Source organism: Hypomesus transpacificus, chromosome 15 (assembly GCF_021917145.1).
Source record: "Hypomesus transpacificus isolate Combined female chromosome 15, fHypTra1, whole genome shotgun sequence".
NCBI classification, from domain to species: Eukaryota; Metazoa; Chordata; class Actinopteri; order Osmeriformes; family Osmeridae; genus Hypomesus; species Hypomesus transpacificus.
Window position 1 is genome coordinate 9,299,848 of NC_061074.1, and position 16,869 is coordinate 9,316,716.

The 16,869-nt window shown below is 49.2% G+C and overlaps 1 protein-coding gene across 4 annotated transcripts in view; it reads right to left on the reverse strand.

The window, feature by feature from the left end:
* fat3a (FAT atypical cadherin 3a) overlaps positions 1–16,869 on the reverse strand; it is a 76,272-nt gene that overhangs the window by 42,462 nt on the left and 16,941 nt on the right. For all 4 annotated transcript variants that reach the window (XM_047035331.1, XM_047035330.1, XM_047035329.1 and 1 more), the window contains 2 exons: positions 10,643–10,960; positions 830–891 (listed from right to left, as the gene is read on the reverse strand). In XM_047035331.1, the coding sequence (XP_046891287.1) occupies positions 830–891; positions 10,643–10,960 (380 nt within the window). The remainder of the gene's footprint in view (positions 1–829; positions 892–10,642; positions 10,961–16,869) is intronic.

Below are 16,869 nucleotides of genomic sequence, written 5' to 3' on the forward strand. Positions count from 1 at the left end.
GGAGCTTCTCTACGGAGAACCACTCAACATCTCTCTGCTTCTCTCTCCTTCTTTCCCCTCTCTCCTTTCCTCCTCTTTCTGTCCATCCCCCCCCCCCCCCCCTCTCTCTCTCTCTCTTTATCCTCCCTCCCCCCACAGACACAAACAAATACACACTCCTCTAGACTGAAAGGAAGTTAGACTGGCAGTGCTGGGAAGCTGAGACATGAAAGAGAAGAACTGACACGTATGAGCAGCTGGAGGCAGGCTATCCCGCATGCTATCACTCACATAGTTACCATAGTTACAGCTCCTCATCCCAACATGAAGCATTCTGAAGTTTTCCCTTGTGTGGGGGGGGGGGGGGAGATTAAAGGAAGAGAGGAGAAGAGGGGAGGAGGAGAGAGGAGAGGAGAAGAGAGGAGGAGAGGACTAGAGGAGGAGAGGAGAAGTGGAGAGGAGGAGAGGAGAGAGGAAGGGGGAGAAGAGGAGGAGAGGAGGAGAGAGGAGAGGAGGAGAGAGGAGAGGAGAAGAGAGGAGGAGAGGAGAGAGGAAGGGGGAGAAGAGAGGAGGAGAGAGGAGAGAGGAGAGAGGAGGAGAGAGGAGAGGAGAAGAGAGGAGGAGAGGACTAGAGGAGGAGAGGAGAGAGGAGAGGAGGAGAGGAGAGGAGGAGAGGAAGGGGGAGAAGAGAGGAGGGGGGAGGAGAGGAGAGAGGAAGGGGGAGAAGAGAGGAGGAGAAGAGAGGAGAGAGGAAAAGAGAGGAGGAGATGAGAGGAGAAGAGGATAATAGAGGAGGAAAAGGAGAAGACATGAGAGGAGAGGAAGAGAAGAGAGGAGAGGAGCAGCTCACCTCCAGGACGTGTTCTGCTTGCTGCTCCCGGTCCAGCTTCCTGGAGGTGGTGGTGATCAGCCCTAGAGACAGAGGTCAGAGGTCAGCACCAGGACCAGCCTGACACACCCACACTCAGCAGCACTAGATGCATCCAGAGCATGTGAGATTCTCACACACACACACTCGCTCTCTGCACACACACTCACAAACACAGACACTCTCTCTGCACACACACTCACAAACACACACACACTCACTAACACACACATTCTTTCTGCACACACACACTCTCTTTCTGCACAAAAATACTCTCTGCGCACACACACACACACAAACACACACTCTGCGCACACATACATTCTCTCTCTCTCTCTGCATGCACACATACACAATTCAATTCAACATGATAGTTCAGGTTCAACAATGTTGTCAAAGCAGTCCACAGTGAAGGGACAACACATGGAATTATAAACACATGACTTAAACTACACTCTCTCGCACACACATACACACACAGGTTCTCTGTCTGTGCACGCATACACACATACTCGTGTCCAAAATGCTGTCAGACACATGGACACACACGGACACACACACAAAGCTAACACAGTGACTTGTTCCACCTCCCCAAATGAGCGTGGTGACAGGGTAATTATGAACAGAGCCAGCTGTGTCACACTGCTAATTACATGCTCAGCCTCAACAATCCTAATTGTTTTCTTCCTTCATGTAATTACAACAGAACAGAGAGATGGGATGGGGAGGGGGGCTGGGGGGAGGGCATGTCCTCCCTGCTCTCCCATTCTTAAACACCTTTCTTCATCCTCTCATCCCTCCCTCCCCCTCTATCTCCCCCTTCCCCCCTCTCTCCCCTCCCCCCCCTCTCTCTCTGTGTCTGGTGTCTGACCTTACGTGAGGTGAAACTAAACCTAATAAACCCCCAGTGTGTCCAGAATACCTTTATAGTTTCATTTAATTCCTTTCATCATTTTTCTTCATATGGGCCCCTCCCACTCTCCCCCATCTCCTCATCGTATCATTAGATCTGCTACACTGTAACCATATATCATTGCTTTGTGACCCACACACACACGCACACACATCAAGAGAGAAACCAAGAGTGTTATGTTTCAGAAAGTAAGTAGGATGGGAGTGTTTTATTATATCACAAACCTCCCTTCCTCTCCGCTCTCTCCTTCTCCCCCTCTCTCCCTCCCTTCCTCTCCACTCTCTCCTTCTCCCCCTCTCTCCCTCCCTTCCTCTCCGCTCTCTCCTTCTCCCCCTCTCTCCCTCCCTGCCTCTCCCCTCTCTCCTTCTCCTTCTCCCCCTCTCTCTCTTCCATCATGCTTTCCTCCCTGAGAGAGTCGGGGGGAGGAAGGGAAACTGTGACAGTGCTGTCAGAAAATCTTCAAAGGGCCTAAAACTTTCTATCGATCTGGAGGAAGAGGGGCAGAAGAGTTGGGGAGAGAAAAGGGGGCAGGGAGGGGGACAGGAAGGGATGGAGAGAGAGAGGGAGAGGAGGGGATGGGGGGATGGAGGAGAGAGAGAGGGAGGAGGGGGTGGACAGAGAGAGGGAGGAGGGGATGGAGAGAGAGGGAGGAGGGGATGGACAGAGAGAGGGAGGAGGGGATGGAGAGAGAGAATGACCAGGAAATGGAGAGAAGGAGGAGGGGGCAGTGACAGAGTATGGCAGCGTGACCAGTAAATAAAGACATTCTAACCCCAGTGGTCTCTATCTCACTGAGCCTCCCCTCCCCTCCCTGCGGTCCCATAGAGAAGGAGTGTGGAGCGCTAGGTGTGGTTAGCGCCCGGCTGCTTGCCTTTCCTGTGGTGCAGAGAGAGAGAGACAGCAGAGAGAGAGACAGCAGAGAGAGAGAGACCGCAGAGAGAGAGAGACTGCAGAGAGAGAGAGAGAGACCGTAGAGAGAGAGAGAGACAGCAGAGAGAGAGAGAGAGACAGCAGAGAGAGAAAGAGAGAGCAGAGAGAGAGAGACAGCAGAGAGAGTGAGAGACAGCAGAGAGAGAGAGAGACCGCAGAGAGAGAGACCGTAGAGAGAGAGAGAAACAGCAGAGAGAGAGAGAGAGAGACCGCAGAGAGAGAGAGACCGCAGAGAGAGAGAGAGACCGTAGAGAGAGAGAGAGAAACAGCAGAGAGAGAGAGACAGCAGAGAGAGAAAGAGAGAGCAGAGAGAGAGAGACAGCAGAGAGAGTGAGAGACAGCAGAGAGAGAGAGAGAGCAGAGAGAGTGAGAGACAGCAGAGAGAGAGACAGCAGAGAGAGAGAGACAGCAGAGAGAGAGAGACAGCAGAGAGAGAGAGACAGCAGAGAGAGTGAGAGACAACAGAGAGAGAGACAGCAGAGAGAGAGAGAGAGAGAGAGAGAGAGAGAGAGAGAGAGAGAGAGAGAGAGAGAGAGAGAGAGAGAGAGAGAGAGAGAGACAGCAGAGAGAGAGAGAGACAGCAGAGAGAGAGAGACAGCAGAGAGAGACAGCAGAGAGAGGGAGAGACATTAGAGAAAGAGAGAGAGAGACAGACAGCAGAGAGAGTGAGAGACAGCAGAGAGAGAGACAGCAGAGAGAGAGAGAGACAGCAGAGAGAGAGAGAGACGGCGGAGAGAGAGAGAGAGAGAGACAGCGGAGAGAGAGAGAGACAGCAGAGAGAGAGAGACATTAGAGAAAGAGAGAGAGAGACAGACAGCAGAGAGAGTGAGAGACAGCAGAGAGAGAGACAGCAAAGAGAGAGACAGCAGAGAGAGAGAGACGGCGGAGAGAGAGAGAGAGAGAGACGGTGGAGAGAGAGAGAGAGAGAGAGACAGCCGAGAGAGAGAGAGACAGCACAGCTTGGTATTCTGCTGGCGCCCTCACAAAGTTAGTCTGACACACGCAGAGACTGTTAATGCCTTGCTTATACATGGAAATACACACTCTGTCTCACACACAGTCTCTCTCTCTCTCTCACACACACACACACAGACACACACACACTGTCTCTCTGTCACTCAGATTACACAGATCCTCTCTCTCTCTCTCTCTCTCTCTCTCTCTCTCTCTCTCTCTCTACATCCACACAGCTTTAGATCTTCTAGGAAATCTGTCTGCGGCTGTCAGCCAATGTGCTTTGTATGCTGGATGGAACAGCTGCTCACTGGCCAATTACCATTTTCATTAGCGACAGGCCTGATTAACGACAATTACTTACAATCACAATAAGAGCATCAAACTGATCTGTGCAGAACGCTAACAAAGACCCTCTACCTCTCTACCTACACCTGTACCTATTTACCTACACCTGTACCTCTTTATCTACACCTGTACCTCTTTATCTACACCTGTACCTCTTTATCTACACCTGTACCTCTCTACCTACACATCTACCCCTCTACATACACCTGTACCTCTCTACATACACCTCTACACCTTTACATACACCTCTACCTCTCTACCTCTCTATCTACCCCTCTACCTACACATGTACACCTGTACCTCTTTACTTCTCTACCTACAACTGTACCCCTCTGCCTCTCTACATACACCTCTACACCTCTGCCTCTCTACATACACCTCTACACCTCTGCCTCTCTACATACACCTCTACTACTTTAACTATGTTGAAGTAAATCCACTTTCAAATTGGCCAAATTTAGCAAATCTTGCCATCCACACGAAAACGCACACGTACAGTACACACACACACACACACACACACGTGCACACACACACATGCACACACACACAGGTGCCCAAGAGACTTATGAATGAAACAGGACGCTATCAGTAACCCAATTATCCATCATTACCAGTCCTGCTAGCTAAAGTCCCTTAATTACCGTTGTGTACAAAATGAGGTTAAGCAGAGGGATGTGTGTTAATGTGTGTGAGTGTGTGAGTGTGTGAGTGTGTGTGGTAGGTGTCTGTCTGATTTACAGGCTGTTCTGCCAGACCCAGAGCTCAGCTATCCATCCTGCTGACACCTCACTGTTTACTACCTGCAACCCTCACATATGCATCCCTGCACATCTACACTACAGTCCACACACACACACACACACACACACACACACACACACACACACACACACACACACACACACACTGCTGACCATGCAGCAATAGAAAGCAAGGGTAGCAGGCAAACAGAGGGCAAAAAGTGAGGAATAAGAGAGAGGGGGGACAGAGAGAGAGAGGGGGTAGAGAGAGGTAGAAAGAGAACTGAGAGAGAGGGGTAGAGAGATGTAGAGAGAGAACAGAGAGAGAGGTAGAGTCCAGCAGGGGTTCAGGGTCATGCGGGCCTGTCTCAGAGTAATTGTCTGTCTCCGTATCTTGTCATCGCTCTGTTTGACAAGGCCAAGGTAAAGATAGGGTGGTGGAGGTGTGTGTGTGTGCAGTGATGGTGAATGAGACTCAACATGTATGTGCCCAGACAGAAACCTCTGTCAGTGTGTGTGTGTGTGTGCGTGTGTGTGTGCGTGCGTATGCGTTCCCCAGTCAAGTAGACAACATTGAGTCTCTATTGATTTATGTCCTCTTCTTTCTCTAGTAGCTGCCATTCTGAAGCTCTGCCAATTACAGCCACACACTCTCTCTCACACACACACAGACACACACACGCACACACATGCACACACACACAGACACAGACACAGACACAGACATACTCACACACACAGACACAGACATGCTCACACATAGAGACAAACACCCCCTCTGCTGGGCTCCAACATCGTTCTGCTGGGGAGGGAGGGAGGGATGTAAGTGTTGTGTTGCCACAGAGACAAGTGGCCAGAACAGAGAATTACTGCTGAGACAAGCAGAGATGGAAAGAGAGAGAAGGAGGAAGGAGCGGGGGAGACAGAGGGAGGGGTGGGGGAGAGGGAGGGAGGGGAAAAATTTGACCTCTGAGGATTCAGGTTTGTCTCCCAGCCAGTCCTAGCACCTCTCAGCTGACTCACGATTCACTCAGCAGCTCCTTCCATCCAGAGACACGTACAAACAGAGCACTTCCCACCTTGCCCCCACTAGCAGGAGGCTAATGCTGCTGTTAGCAACACACCTGTCACACACACAGCCCCGTGTCCTTAGCTAGCCGTGGGAGCTAGCCGTGGGAGATTGCCATCTGGACGGGTTAAAGGCTGTTTAATGAGCTAATCAGCAGGCCAGCGCATTGCAGCTCCACGTGTGGTTAGGTGCTAGCTTTCAGACTGTTAGCTGCTAGCTGTCAGACTGTTAGCTAACAGCTTTCAGAAAGAGAGAAATAGAGAGAGAGACAGAGAGGGAGAGAGCTGTGTGGGCAGCAGTAACTAAACCCTGGAGGAAACATGAAGAGAACATGAAGAGATGAGAAGAAGAGAGACAAAGAAAAAGCGAGAGAGGGCCAGAGGGAGCGAGAGAGAGAGAGAGAGAGAGAGAGAGAGAGAGAGAGAGAGAGAGAGAGAGAGAGAGAGAGCGAGAGAGAGAAAGACAGATGGAGGGAGCGAGAGAGAGAGAGAGAGAGAGGTAAGGATGATGAATGACAGATTGAGAACCTGTGAGGGGAGAAAGTGAAAGACTGTCTCTGTGTGTTATGTGTGTGTGTGTACTGTATGTGTGTGTAAGAGAGAGACAGAGTGCGTGTCTGTGTGTTTAATGTGTGTATGTATGAGACAGAATTTAAAACAAAGCTTGAGTGCCGCACTTGTTAATCAGGGTGATGGATGCCAGTCTAGTGAGTGAGCGTGTGTGTGTGAGTGTGTGTGTGTGTGTGCACACATAGGATAAGGATGAGAGGAGAGGAAGGTGTTGATTACCATATAGATAGCTTTACTGAATCCTGCACAGGAACGAGGGAATTAAGATCCCAGTATACCTCCAATTCACTTACATTGTGTTCGTGCTGGGAGACACACACACATCAGCCCAGGTCACAGCAGTGCCTCCTGCAGATCCAAGGTCTCAACCCTGACCCAATCTCAACGCTAAATTTATCCTGGTCCTTGTGTGTGTAGCATCAACTCACCCTCTAGGATTTCATTACCTAACCAGGAACAAAAGCCATGCTAGTTAAGCGTTAGCTTAGCACCCTGGATCCTGTACAACACACACACACACACACACACTGTACTTACACAAACACAAATGCACACACACACACACATTGAAAAACACACCATCCAACTACACATACACTACACACTTACACACACATTTTCAGACAGCGCTAATGTAACCTTCAACTCTCCTCTCCCTGTCTGTTTCCCAAGCTTTAACAGGAGGCTAGCAGGTTAGCTTAAATGACACGAACACTTCAGAACATTGACCCAAATTACGTACAGTTCTGTATCACCACCACTAGATGACATACATTAGATCCAATAGATTTTTGGGTAAGTGTGGAAGCTTCACAAAGAAATTGCCCTTCATGATGGGAATAATAAAGTCTGTATCTATAGATCTCTAAGTTACTTAACGGACATAATTCAATCTAAATGAACGTATCAAACTGGATTATTTTAATATTGTCTGTAATTTACATGCAGGCTGAGGTAAGATACTCACTGTTTCCGACTGTCCAGCATCCAGTACAGACAGTAGCGTTTTTTAAATTAATATTTCATAATGATCATTATGTGAGAAAATAATTAGTTTAAGGCTGAATCCCAATACTCTCCCTTACCCCTTCCCCCTTACCCCTTCCCCTTAATTTACCCCTTCCCCTTGGCCCTCGAAAGTAAGGGGTAAGGGCTACATATCCCTAAGAAATGGGACACCACTTGGTTACAGGTACGTCATCTAGCACGTATCGATATCTCCAAAGCAAGTAGCGTTATGCACTGATATTAAACGAAATTCGCTGCTAATGGAGTTTACTTAGAACTGTAGACATGCTAGTCGAAGAAATGCGCGACTGTTGTGCAATTCAGAACTGTAACATTAGCGTACCAAACTAGCGATTTTTAGAAACGTTTCAATTAGGAAAATTGTTGCAAATATCTATGTTCATGACTGTATATAACACAAAACAAGACTGTCATAATATTTTTATCAATTAATTAAGCCGAAAATATTACATTTATCAGACTCTCTGGATGATTTGGTCGCCATTGTTGCCGGTCGCGCAGTTTTCACATAACCCTAGGTTTCAAGTAAGCTCCCGATCTTACTTGGTTTTAAGGGGTGTATACCCCTTAGTCTTAGCCCTTCCCCTAGCACCAAAAGAGTATTGGGACACCACTAGCTCTCACAGGAACGCGCAAAACTAAGGGGGAGGGCTAAGTGGAAGGGGTAAGGGGGAGTATTGGGATTCGGCCTAAATTTCTTTCATTAATAAATATTTCTTTTTCTTTTTTGTTATGATAAAAAGAGCATGAGAGACAGAGAAATCCCCACAGACTCCCTGGAATGATGCTAACTGGCATGTTGTTAACACAATGTTGCTCACCTTCTGCACTGGGACAGGGAGGGGTACAGTTATGGGGAGACTGGGGTGCTGCTGACTCATTGGTTGTTAAGTCTGCTAAAAGGGGGGGGGGGGGGGGGGGGACAATGATTTAATTTGAATATCTTCCTAAACGTTTCCCTGTACTGATTAAATGTTGATGAAATGTAAGCCAACACTAGTCTGCAGCTAGCCATCTTATTTTACTACATAACACGGACATTAAGCCAACAGGTTAATACCACAGACTACTGGCTACTCACCTTTCTTGGTGAAAAACTGGGTTACAGATTGAAAACCTCTCATTTGTCTTTCCGTTCTCTTTTTTTCTCTGACCTTTTTTGAAAACCAGATTTATGTTTACTAGGCGACATTGTGGTCACTATTTCTGGCGACTAGTCAGAGATGGTCAGAGTCACTGACCATCAGTCAGTGATAAGTGCGCTAAGGCAGGAACAAACCATTTCATGCCGATACAGGGGGGTGGTTGGTCAATATGGATGTTTACTTTTTGGTCAATGTGGATATTTAAATGTTATTGCCAAACACAAGTAAAAACAAAGAGATCATTAATTGTATTATTATATTTGAAATATATATATACTCAATGATGATGGTTAATATTATATAATATATATAATTTCATGAGTTTGTACCTGTTTTATGGAAACAGAATCGTCCTTCCTTTTCCCCCCAATACCGCGCCCCTGTGTGTGGCCGCAACATCATGTTTATTCTACATGCTGCAACACAGTGGCATGTTGTGACTTGGGTCTGGCCTTCTGAGTCGTGCAAGCCACAGCTTCAAGGACTTTTAGAAAGCCTGAACATTTTTCAATTAAGGAAAACATTGCTGTGCCGTCCCTGTAATTTCAAGTTCAGTTCGTTGAGGGATGAAAAGATAGACAAATTGAGAAGCCAATCATCAGTGAATTATTCGGCAAGAGCGGATAGTGACAAGGCGACCCCAAACAAATCCTTGCGATCCAGCTGAGGGTCGCGACCCAGTCTTTGGGAAACAATGCCTTAGGTAAGGGTTAGGGTTAGGGTAAGGGTAAGGGTTAGGGTTAGGGTTAGGGTAAGGGTAAGGGTAAGGGTAAGGGTAAGGGTTAGGGTTAGGGTAAGGGTTAGGGTTGGGGTTGGGGTTGGGGTTGGGGTTGGCAGACCCTTTCATCCAAAGCAACGTACAGGTAGAAGATCAAGGATCAGGACTACATAGTTGTATCAGTATCTCAAAGGTCAGAGTCAGAGAATCTCTCCCTCACTCCTTCTTTCCCCCCCTTCCTTGTTTGTGCAAACAAGAATAAAGCTTATTCAGATCTATACTATACTGTATCTAATTCTCTTAATACTCTTTCCTCTTTTACAAGGTGTTTGTGTGTGTCTGTTTGATTGTGAGTCACTGTGTGTACTACTATACACGCTTATGTGCGTATGTGAGTGAGTGTGTGTGTGCTCCAAATATAGCTCCCTAACAGGATGAAAAACACAAAGCAACAACATCACATCAGAGAACCCTGCACCTCCACTGGGAACACACACACGCCCACACACACACTGTCACCCACACACGCCCACACACACACTGTCACACCCACGCCCACACCCACACACACACGCCCACTCACACACACACACACACACTTCAAGGATACAGCCGGACCCAGCCAAGGGCAAGTTAGACAGACACAGCTAACATCAACACAGACCCAGTTAACCAGATGAGACACCCAGGCCGGCAGTCTCAATCTGGTCTGGACACACACACACACATACACACTCATACACACACACACATACACACACACATACAAACAAACACAAACACACACTCTGTCATTCAAATTCATCAGTTGCATCTCTTATCCCAGCCCAGGGCATCAACACTGAGCAGACCCAGACTAGCATGTCTATAGACCCAGACTAGCATGTCTATAGACCCAGACTAGCATGTCTATAGACCCAGACTAGCATGTCTATAGACCCAGACTAGCTTGTCTATAGACCCAGACTAGCATGTCTATAGACCCAGACTAGCATGTCTATAGACCCAGACTAGCATCTCTATAGACCCAGACTAGCATGTCTATAGACCCAGACTTGCATGTCTATAGACCCAGACTAGCATGTCTACAGACCCAAACTAGCATCTCTACAGACCCAGACTAGCATGTCTATAGACCCAGACTAGCTTGTCTATAGACCCAGACTAGCATGTCTATAGACCCAGACTAGCATGTCTACAGACCCAAACTAGCATCTCTACAGACCCAAACTAGGGTTTCTACAGACCCAAACTAGCATGTCTACAGACCCAGACTGGCATCTCTACAGACCCAGACTAGCATCTCTACTGACCCAGACTAGCATGTCTACTGACCCAGACTCTGCCCACTGCCCTCAGCACCTTCCCCCCCCTCACCTGTGCGTGTGTTGATGGTGAAGAAGTTCTGGGGGTTCCCACTGGTGATCCGGTAGCTCATGGCACCTCCAGGGGGGGCTATGTCGGGGTCCTGGGCCTGCACTTGAACCACGGGCATGTCGCGCGGGGAGTTCTCCAGCACGGCCGGCCGGTACACCGGCTCAGACGCTAGAGGAGCGTTGTCATTCACGTCCTCCACCTGCACCCACACCTCCAGGGAGCAGGACTGGGGAACCACACCATGGTCACTCGCATACACCGTCAGCCAATAGGAGTCCTGCGTCTCGCGGTCCAGCAAGTCTGTGGTGTAGATCATCCCTGGGGGGGGGGGGGGGGGGGGGGGGAAGAGGAAGAAAAGGAGATTAGTATGACCCTGGTAGCTCATGTGTGCGTACCATTCAGGGTGAGGTCTTACCACAGCGGCCTGGGTTTGCATCCGGCCTTGGCCCTTTGCTGCATGTCTTCTCTCTCTCTCTAGTCCTGCCTTTCCTGTTACACTTTACTGTCCAATTAAGCATGAAGAAGCCCAAAAATACATCTTAAAAATATATAATATACTATATAAAGAGAATGACCATAGTCGCCTAGCTATACGTGGCTGTGTGGAGCCCTACTGAGATCTGAGGCTGTGGTGACACTGCAGGAGAACAGCTGCAGCCGGACTGGGCCTCTCTTCTGGGGGAGGGGGAGGGGGAGAGGGGAGGGGGAGGGGGAGAGGGGATGAGGGAGGGGGAGAGGGGATGAGGGAGGGGGAGAGGGGATGGGGAGTGTGTTATCCCAGTGTCAGCAGCATGTTCAAGGATGTGAGAGAGAGAGGGAGAGAGAGGGAAAGAGAGAGAGACAGAGAGAGAGAGACAGAGAGAGAGAGAGACAGAGAGAGAAAGAGAGAGAGAGAGAGAGAGAGAGAGGGGGGGAGGTAGAGGCAGAGAAAGGTAGAGGTAGAGGCAGAGAAAGGTAGAGGCAGAGAGAGGAGCGTGTTCTCATGTCAGGGCCAGCGGTGGGTCTGGTACAATCATGTTAACAAACACTTACTGCTCCATTCTCCAAACCACTTTATATTCTGATAAAAGCCCTTGTACTTGGTTTAGTACATTAGCGAGCTCTGTGACGTCTGGGATGTGTGTCTGTGTGTGTGTGTGTGTGTGTGTGTGTGTGTGTGGGTGTTGAACAGAGTCTCCAAGGTGACAGGTGCAGGGACAGGAACGTCAGTTTACTCAAAGGAAACTCCCCAGACCAAACTAGGGTGAACTCTGCTCACCCAAATCACTCTCTGCTGAGGTGGAATGTGTGTGTGGAGTGAGTAAGTGTGTGTGTGTGTGTGTGTGGAGTGAGTAAGTGTGTGTGTGTGTGGGGGGGGAGTGAGTAAGTGTGTGTGTGTGTGTGTGTGGAGTGAGTAAGTGTGTGTGTGTGTGTGTGTGGAGTGAGTAAGTGTGTGTGTGTGTGTGTGTGGAGTGAGTAAGTGTGTGTGTGTGTGGGGGGGGAGTGAGTAAGTGTGTGTGTGTGTGTGTGTGGAGTGAGTAAGTGTGTGTGTGTGGGGGGGGAGTGAGTAAGTGTGTGTGTGTGTGTGTGTGGAGTGAGTAAGTGTGTGTGTGTGTGGGGGGGGGAGTGAGTAAGTGTGTGTGTGTGTGTGGGGGGGGAGTGAGTAAGTGTGTGTGTGTGTGTGTGTGGAGTGAGTAAGTGTGTGTGTGTGTGTGGAGTGAGTAAGTGTGTGTGGGGGGGGAGTGAGTAAGTGTGTGGAGTGTGTGTACTCAGTGTGCTGTTGTTGTCTGTTCCTTCCTAACCCTAACCCTTCCCCAGTCCTAAACGTTGATCTGATGTCTGTTCCTTCCCCAGTCCTAAACGTTGATCTGATGTCTGTAATTGGGCTAATTCTCCCCCACATCCCCCTAGCCCAGCCACAAATCTAACACACTAGCTATTATCATTTACTAGCGCATGCAGTCCTTCCAGACGTAGCTTTAGCATGTTCGCTGCCCCAATACACACCATCTTCAGATTTAGCATGCTAGCCTTCTGCATGAGAACTCATTAGCTTAAACACCAAGAGTTCTGTTAGCTAACATGGCTTCCAGGAAGCGCTTAGGCGTGATACACACACACATACACTTCTGTTAGGCATGATACACACACACGTACACTTCTGTGTGTAACAGTGTGCTGGAGAGTTCAAGAGTGACCAGGCTGGCTAAGTGGCTTTCTAGAAAACCCGTAAATGTTCTTAATGGACCCGGAGAAACACTTAAACTGAGTAACATAGGTGTGAGGGAGGGAGGGAGGTAGGGAGGGAGAGAGGGAGGGAGGGAGGGAGGGAGGGAGGGAGGGAGGGAGGGAGGGAGGGAGGGAGGGAGGGAGGGAGAAAAAACTTGGACAGAAGAAACAAACAAACCAGGATAAGAAAAGGCAAAAACACACCTACAATGTAGAGGACTGTGTGTTCGTGTGTGTGTGGACCTCGGCCTATCTTCTTTGATATTATTAAGCTTGTTATGATCCAGCATGAGTCCATGTTTCAGACAGTAATCCTGACATAAACACTAACACACACACTAACACACACACTAACATGCTCACTCACTCACAGATGTAAGCATCTTACAAACTCATACACGCCTCAAAACAAGTGGGACTAGCAGACAGTATTATTCACCCTGCTGCAGACAGGCCTGTGTATGGAAATGATGTCCTCTCACTCCATCCATCATGCTTACTACCAGCATAGAGAGAGAGACAGGGGGAGGTATGGAGAGAGAGAGAGAGAGAGAGAGAGAGAGAGAGAGAGAGAGAGAGAGAGAGAGAGGGGGGGGGGGTGGAGAGAGAGAGAGAGAGAGAGGGGGGGGATGGAGAGAGAGGGTGGGAGGGAGGGATGGAGAGAGAGGGGGAGGGAGAGAGAGAGAGGGGGAGGGAGAGAGAGAGGGGGGGCGGGATGGAGAGACAGAGAGAGAGAGAGAGAGAGAGAGAGAGAGAGAGAGAGAGAGAGAGAGAGAGAGAGAGAGAGAGAGAGAGAGAGGGGGGGGGGGATGGAGAGAGAAGGTGGGAGAGAGGATAGAGAGAGAGAGAGAGAGAGAGAGAGAGAGAGAGAGAGAGAGAGAGAGAGAGAGAGGGGGGGGGGGAGGGAGGGATGGATGGAGCGAGAGAGAGAGGAAGGGAGCCACACTCATACAAACACATCCAACTAAATGTGCAGCTGAATAATTGACACGATCAGTCGTTCATGAGAGGCAGCTGAATACCTCCACCTTTATCGCCCTGAGAAACCATTAGCGAGCAACAAACAGCCTGTCCACCTGTGGGGCAGCTGGGTGTTCAAGGTTAAGGTTAGTTCTGTCACCTTCCTTCTGGTCTACTCTGTCTTGGCTGTCTGTATCACCCTCTCCCCTCTCTCAGACACCAGAGAGAGACCAGCGAGACAGACCAGGTCTACTTATCCATGTTTGATAACCAAGCCTGGCCCAGCAGGATTATGGGTAGACAGGATCTGTGAATGTAGCGCTGCAGGACCAAACACCTCCCAGCCAGGCCGTTAAACAACTACAAATCTATACTATCTGCCATCATTAAAAATTACAAATCCCTCCAGCGTGTTCACCGGGCTGGACTCAGGAAGGCTTCAGCTTCATTAGGAATTAGAAGGGAAGTTAATTAGGGGTGGGATTAGCATCACTGGTAATCCACTGACTGCATGTTGGAGGGCTGTTTGCTTTGAGGTGTGTTTAAGTACAGAAGCTAAATACAGGACAAACAGCGGAGACATCGACACACACACACACACAGCTGATCAGGATGATGTCATCAAGCTGCTCCTCCTGGTGTGCAGCCAGGCCACCCTGGGTCTGTGGGCCAATCAGTGTAGGGAGTACCAGCACCTCCTTCCTCTCATCATTCTCTCCTTCCTCCTCCTTTCTCCTACCTCTCTCTTCCCTCCTCTCCTCTCTCTCTCCTCTCATCACTCTCTCCTCTCTACTCCTTTCTCCTCACTCTCTCCTCCCTCCTCTCCTCACTCATCTCATCACTCTCTCCTCTCGTTCCGACAATCAACTTTTTATATCACTGCCTCATTCCTCATTTGAAGAGTAGCAGGAGGAGAGGGGAGGAGGGGTGAGGAGGAGAAGAGGAGAGGAGGGGGGAGGAGGAGATGACGAGAGTAGAGGGGAAGGGAGAGAAGAAAGAAGAGGAGAGAGGAAAGATTAGGACAAAACGAGGCAGATACGACAGACTCTCCTCCCCCAAAAAACAACAACCCAGAGAAAGGCAGAGGCAGAAGTGGTTGAAGTTCAGACTTAATTCAGCGAAACTTCGACGTGACAGGCTAAATTTACACAGTGGTGGGTGCCATGGCAACACTGCGTCCACGTAGCCCCAGCTAGCCAGCGTCTGAGGATCACATCTCTGCCTCAGGCAGACGGAGCTAACAAGGGAGCGACCGCAGGATTAGTGAGAGGGAGAGGTAGGACGGGTGAGGGGTCACTGTGAGAGGGTGCCGGTGTTTAACTTCCCAGGAGCCCATTTGCCCCAATGAGGCACCCCAACACTTTATCAGCTCCAGGTGAGCCTCTGAGCTCCGTTACAGCGCTGACGGCGACAAGCTAGCAAGGAGCTGGGGGGATTAGCACCTGCTATCTGGCACCCTACAAACTAACCCAGGCAGGATTCCCCTTTAAAACCTGTCGCTCTCATTAGCCACGCTAGCATGGTGCCGCAAAGGTACAAATTGCCTGATTTAGGTTACCCGCTAGTTTAAGTGTTAGCTAGATAAATTAGCATGTTTGCTAGTCTGAGTGCTAGCTAAATGAAGTTCAGGTAAACATGTTCACTAAACATGTTCACTAGCTAGATGAGCCTTAGGTTAGCATGTTTGCTAGTCTGAGTGCTAGCTAGATGAGCTTTAGGCTAGCGCAGCGTGAGCCCGAGCCTAATGAGGACTGAAACCTGCAGGTGAGGAGCAGCTGAAGGTTAATCATGAATAATGCAGGATGGATCCTCCTCAGAGCTCCAGGAAGACGTTTTGGACTTCCACATGTAACAGCTATAGTGGCATCGCCCTTCGAACTCGGGCCCTCTGACCACTAACCAGCTATGCCTTTTCACCTGGGCTACACCTGGTAGCTAAGGCCATCAGGAGAAGCTGATACACACCAGGAAACTGAGGAGCTAAAAACAGGATGGAGCTAAAAACAAAGCCAGCATGACTGAGCCGGAAGCTGCTCTGGGTTAACAGGAAGTGAGGTGGCAAGGGAGAGCACAGCTAGCGCAGGGGTTGAATGAAGGTGAGATTGATCTCAGCCCCCAGCTAAGAGTGTGATAGTCAGGACACAGCGAGGACACCCTGGCCAATCAGGACACAGCGAGGACACCCTGGCCAATCAGGACACAGCTAGGACACGCTGGCCAATCAGGACTCAGGACACATTCGGCAACCCTTTTGGACTGAGATGAACCCAGTAAATGTGTGTAATTATCGGCATTCACTACACTAAGCTACTGTTAATACCCAGGCAGCACAGGAGAGCTCTCACACACACCCAGATGGGTGAGAGTGGTGTTGTGGCGCTGTGCTCTGCGGGGTCAGGGAGAGGTCAGAAGCTACGGTCATCTTAATGAAATCTTAAACACACACGCCAGGTGAGGGATGGAGAGCTTGTGAGGGGTTGGGTGTGTTCCTCACACAAACACAATCACAACTGTTTGTATGTGTGTGTGTTGAATGTGTGTGTGTGCGACTTCTTTCAACATTTGTCACATTTATAAAACCTGCACAAATCTATGCAGGATCCCAGACCTAACGAATCAATCCAGGCATAACTAATTAAACCATGCATAACTGATCAATCCAGACCTAACTAATCAATCCATGCATAACCAATCACCCAGGCATAACTAATCGATAGATAATCAGTCCAGGACGGGCGGTAGGGCTGGGCGGTATGACGGTATGTACCGTGCGACGGTAGAAATGTGTCTACCGGGAGAGATTTGGCTATACCGTTTCAACCATAGAGTTAATATAACTAGAGTAAGCTACTTTTGTCTTCCAAGATGGCGTCCCCATTCATTTCTATGAAAAGTGCGCAGTGGCGCAGTGAGGCAAGCGAGAGCGCGAGACTGGACGCGGCCATCTTTCCACTTCCGTGTCTTCCTGTCTAGCTTTAAACAGTGGCTCTTTTTTTCCCTAGCTCCGAGAGCTCATGTAAATCGGCTATTGGCCAATGTGAACTTTTGTGCTCGTGTCC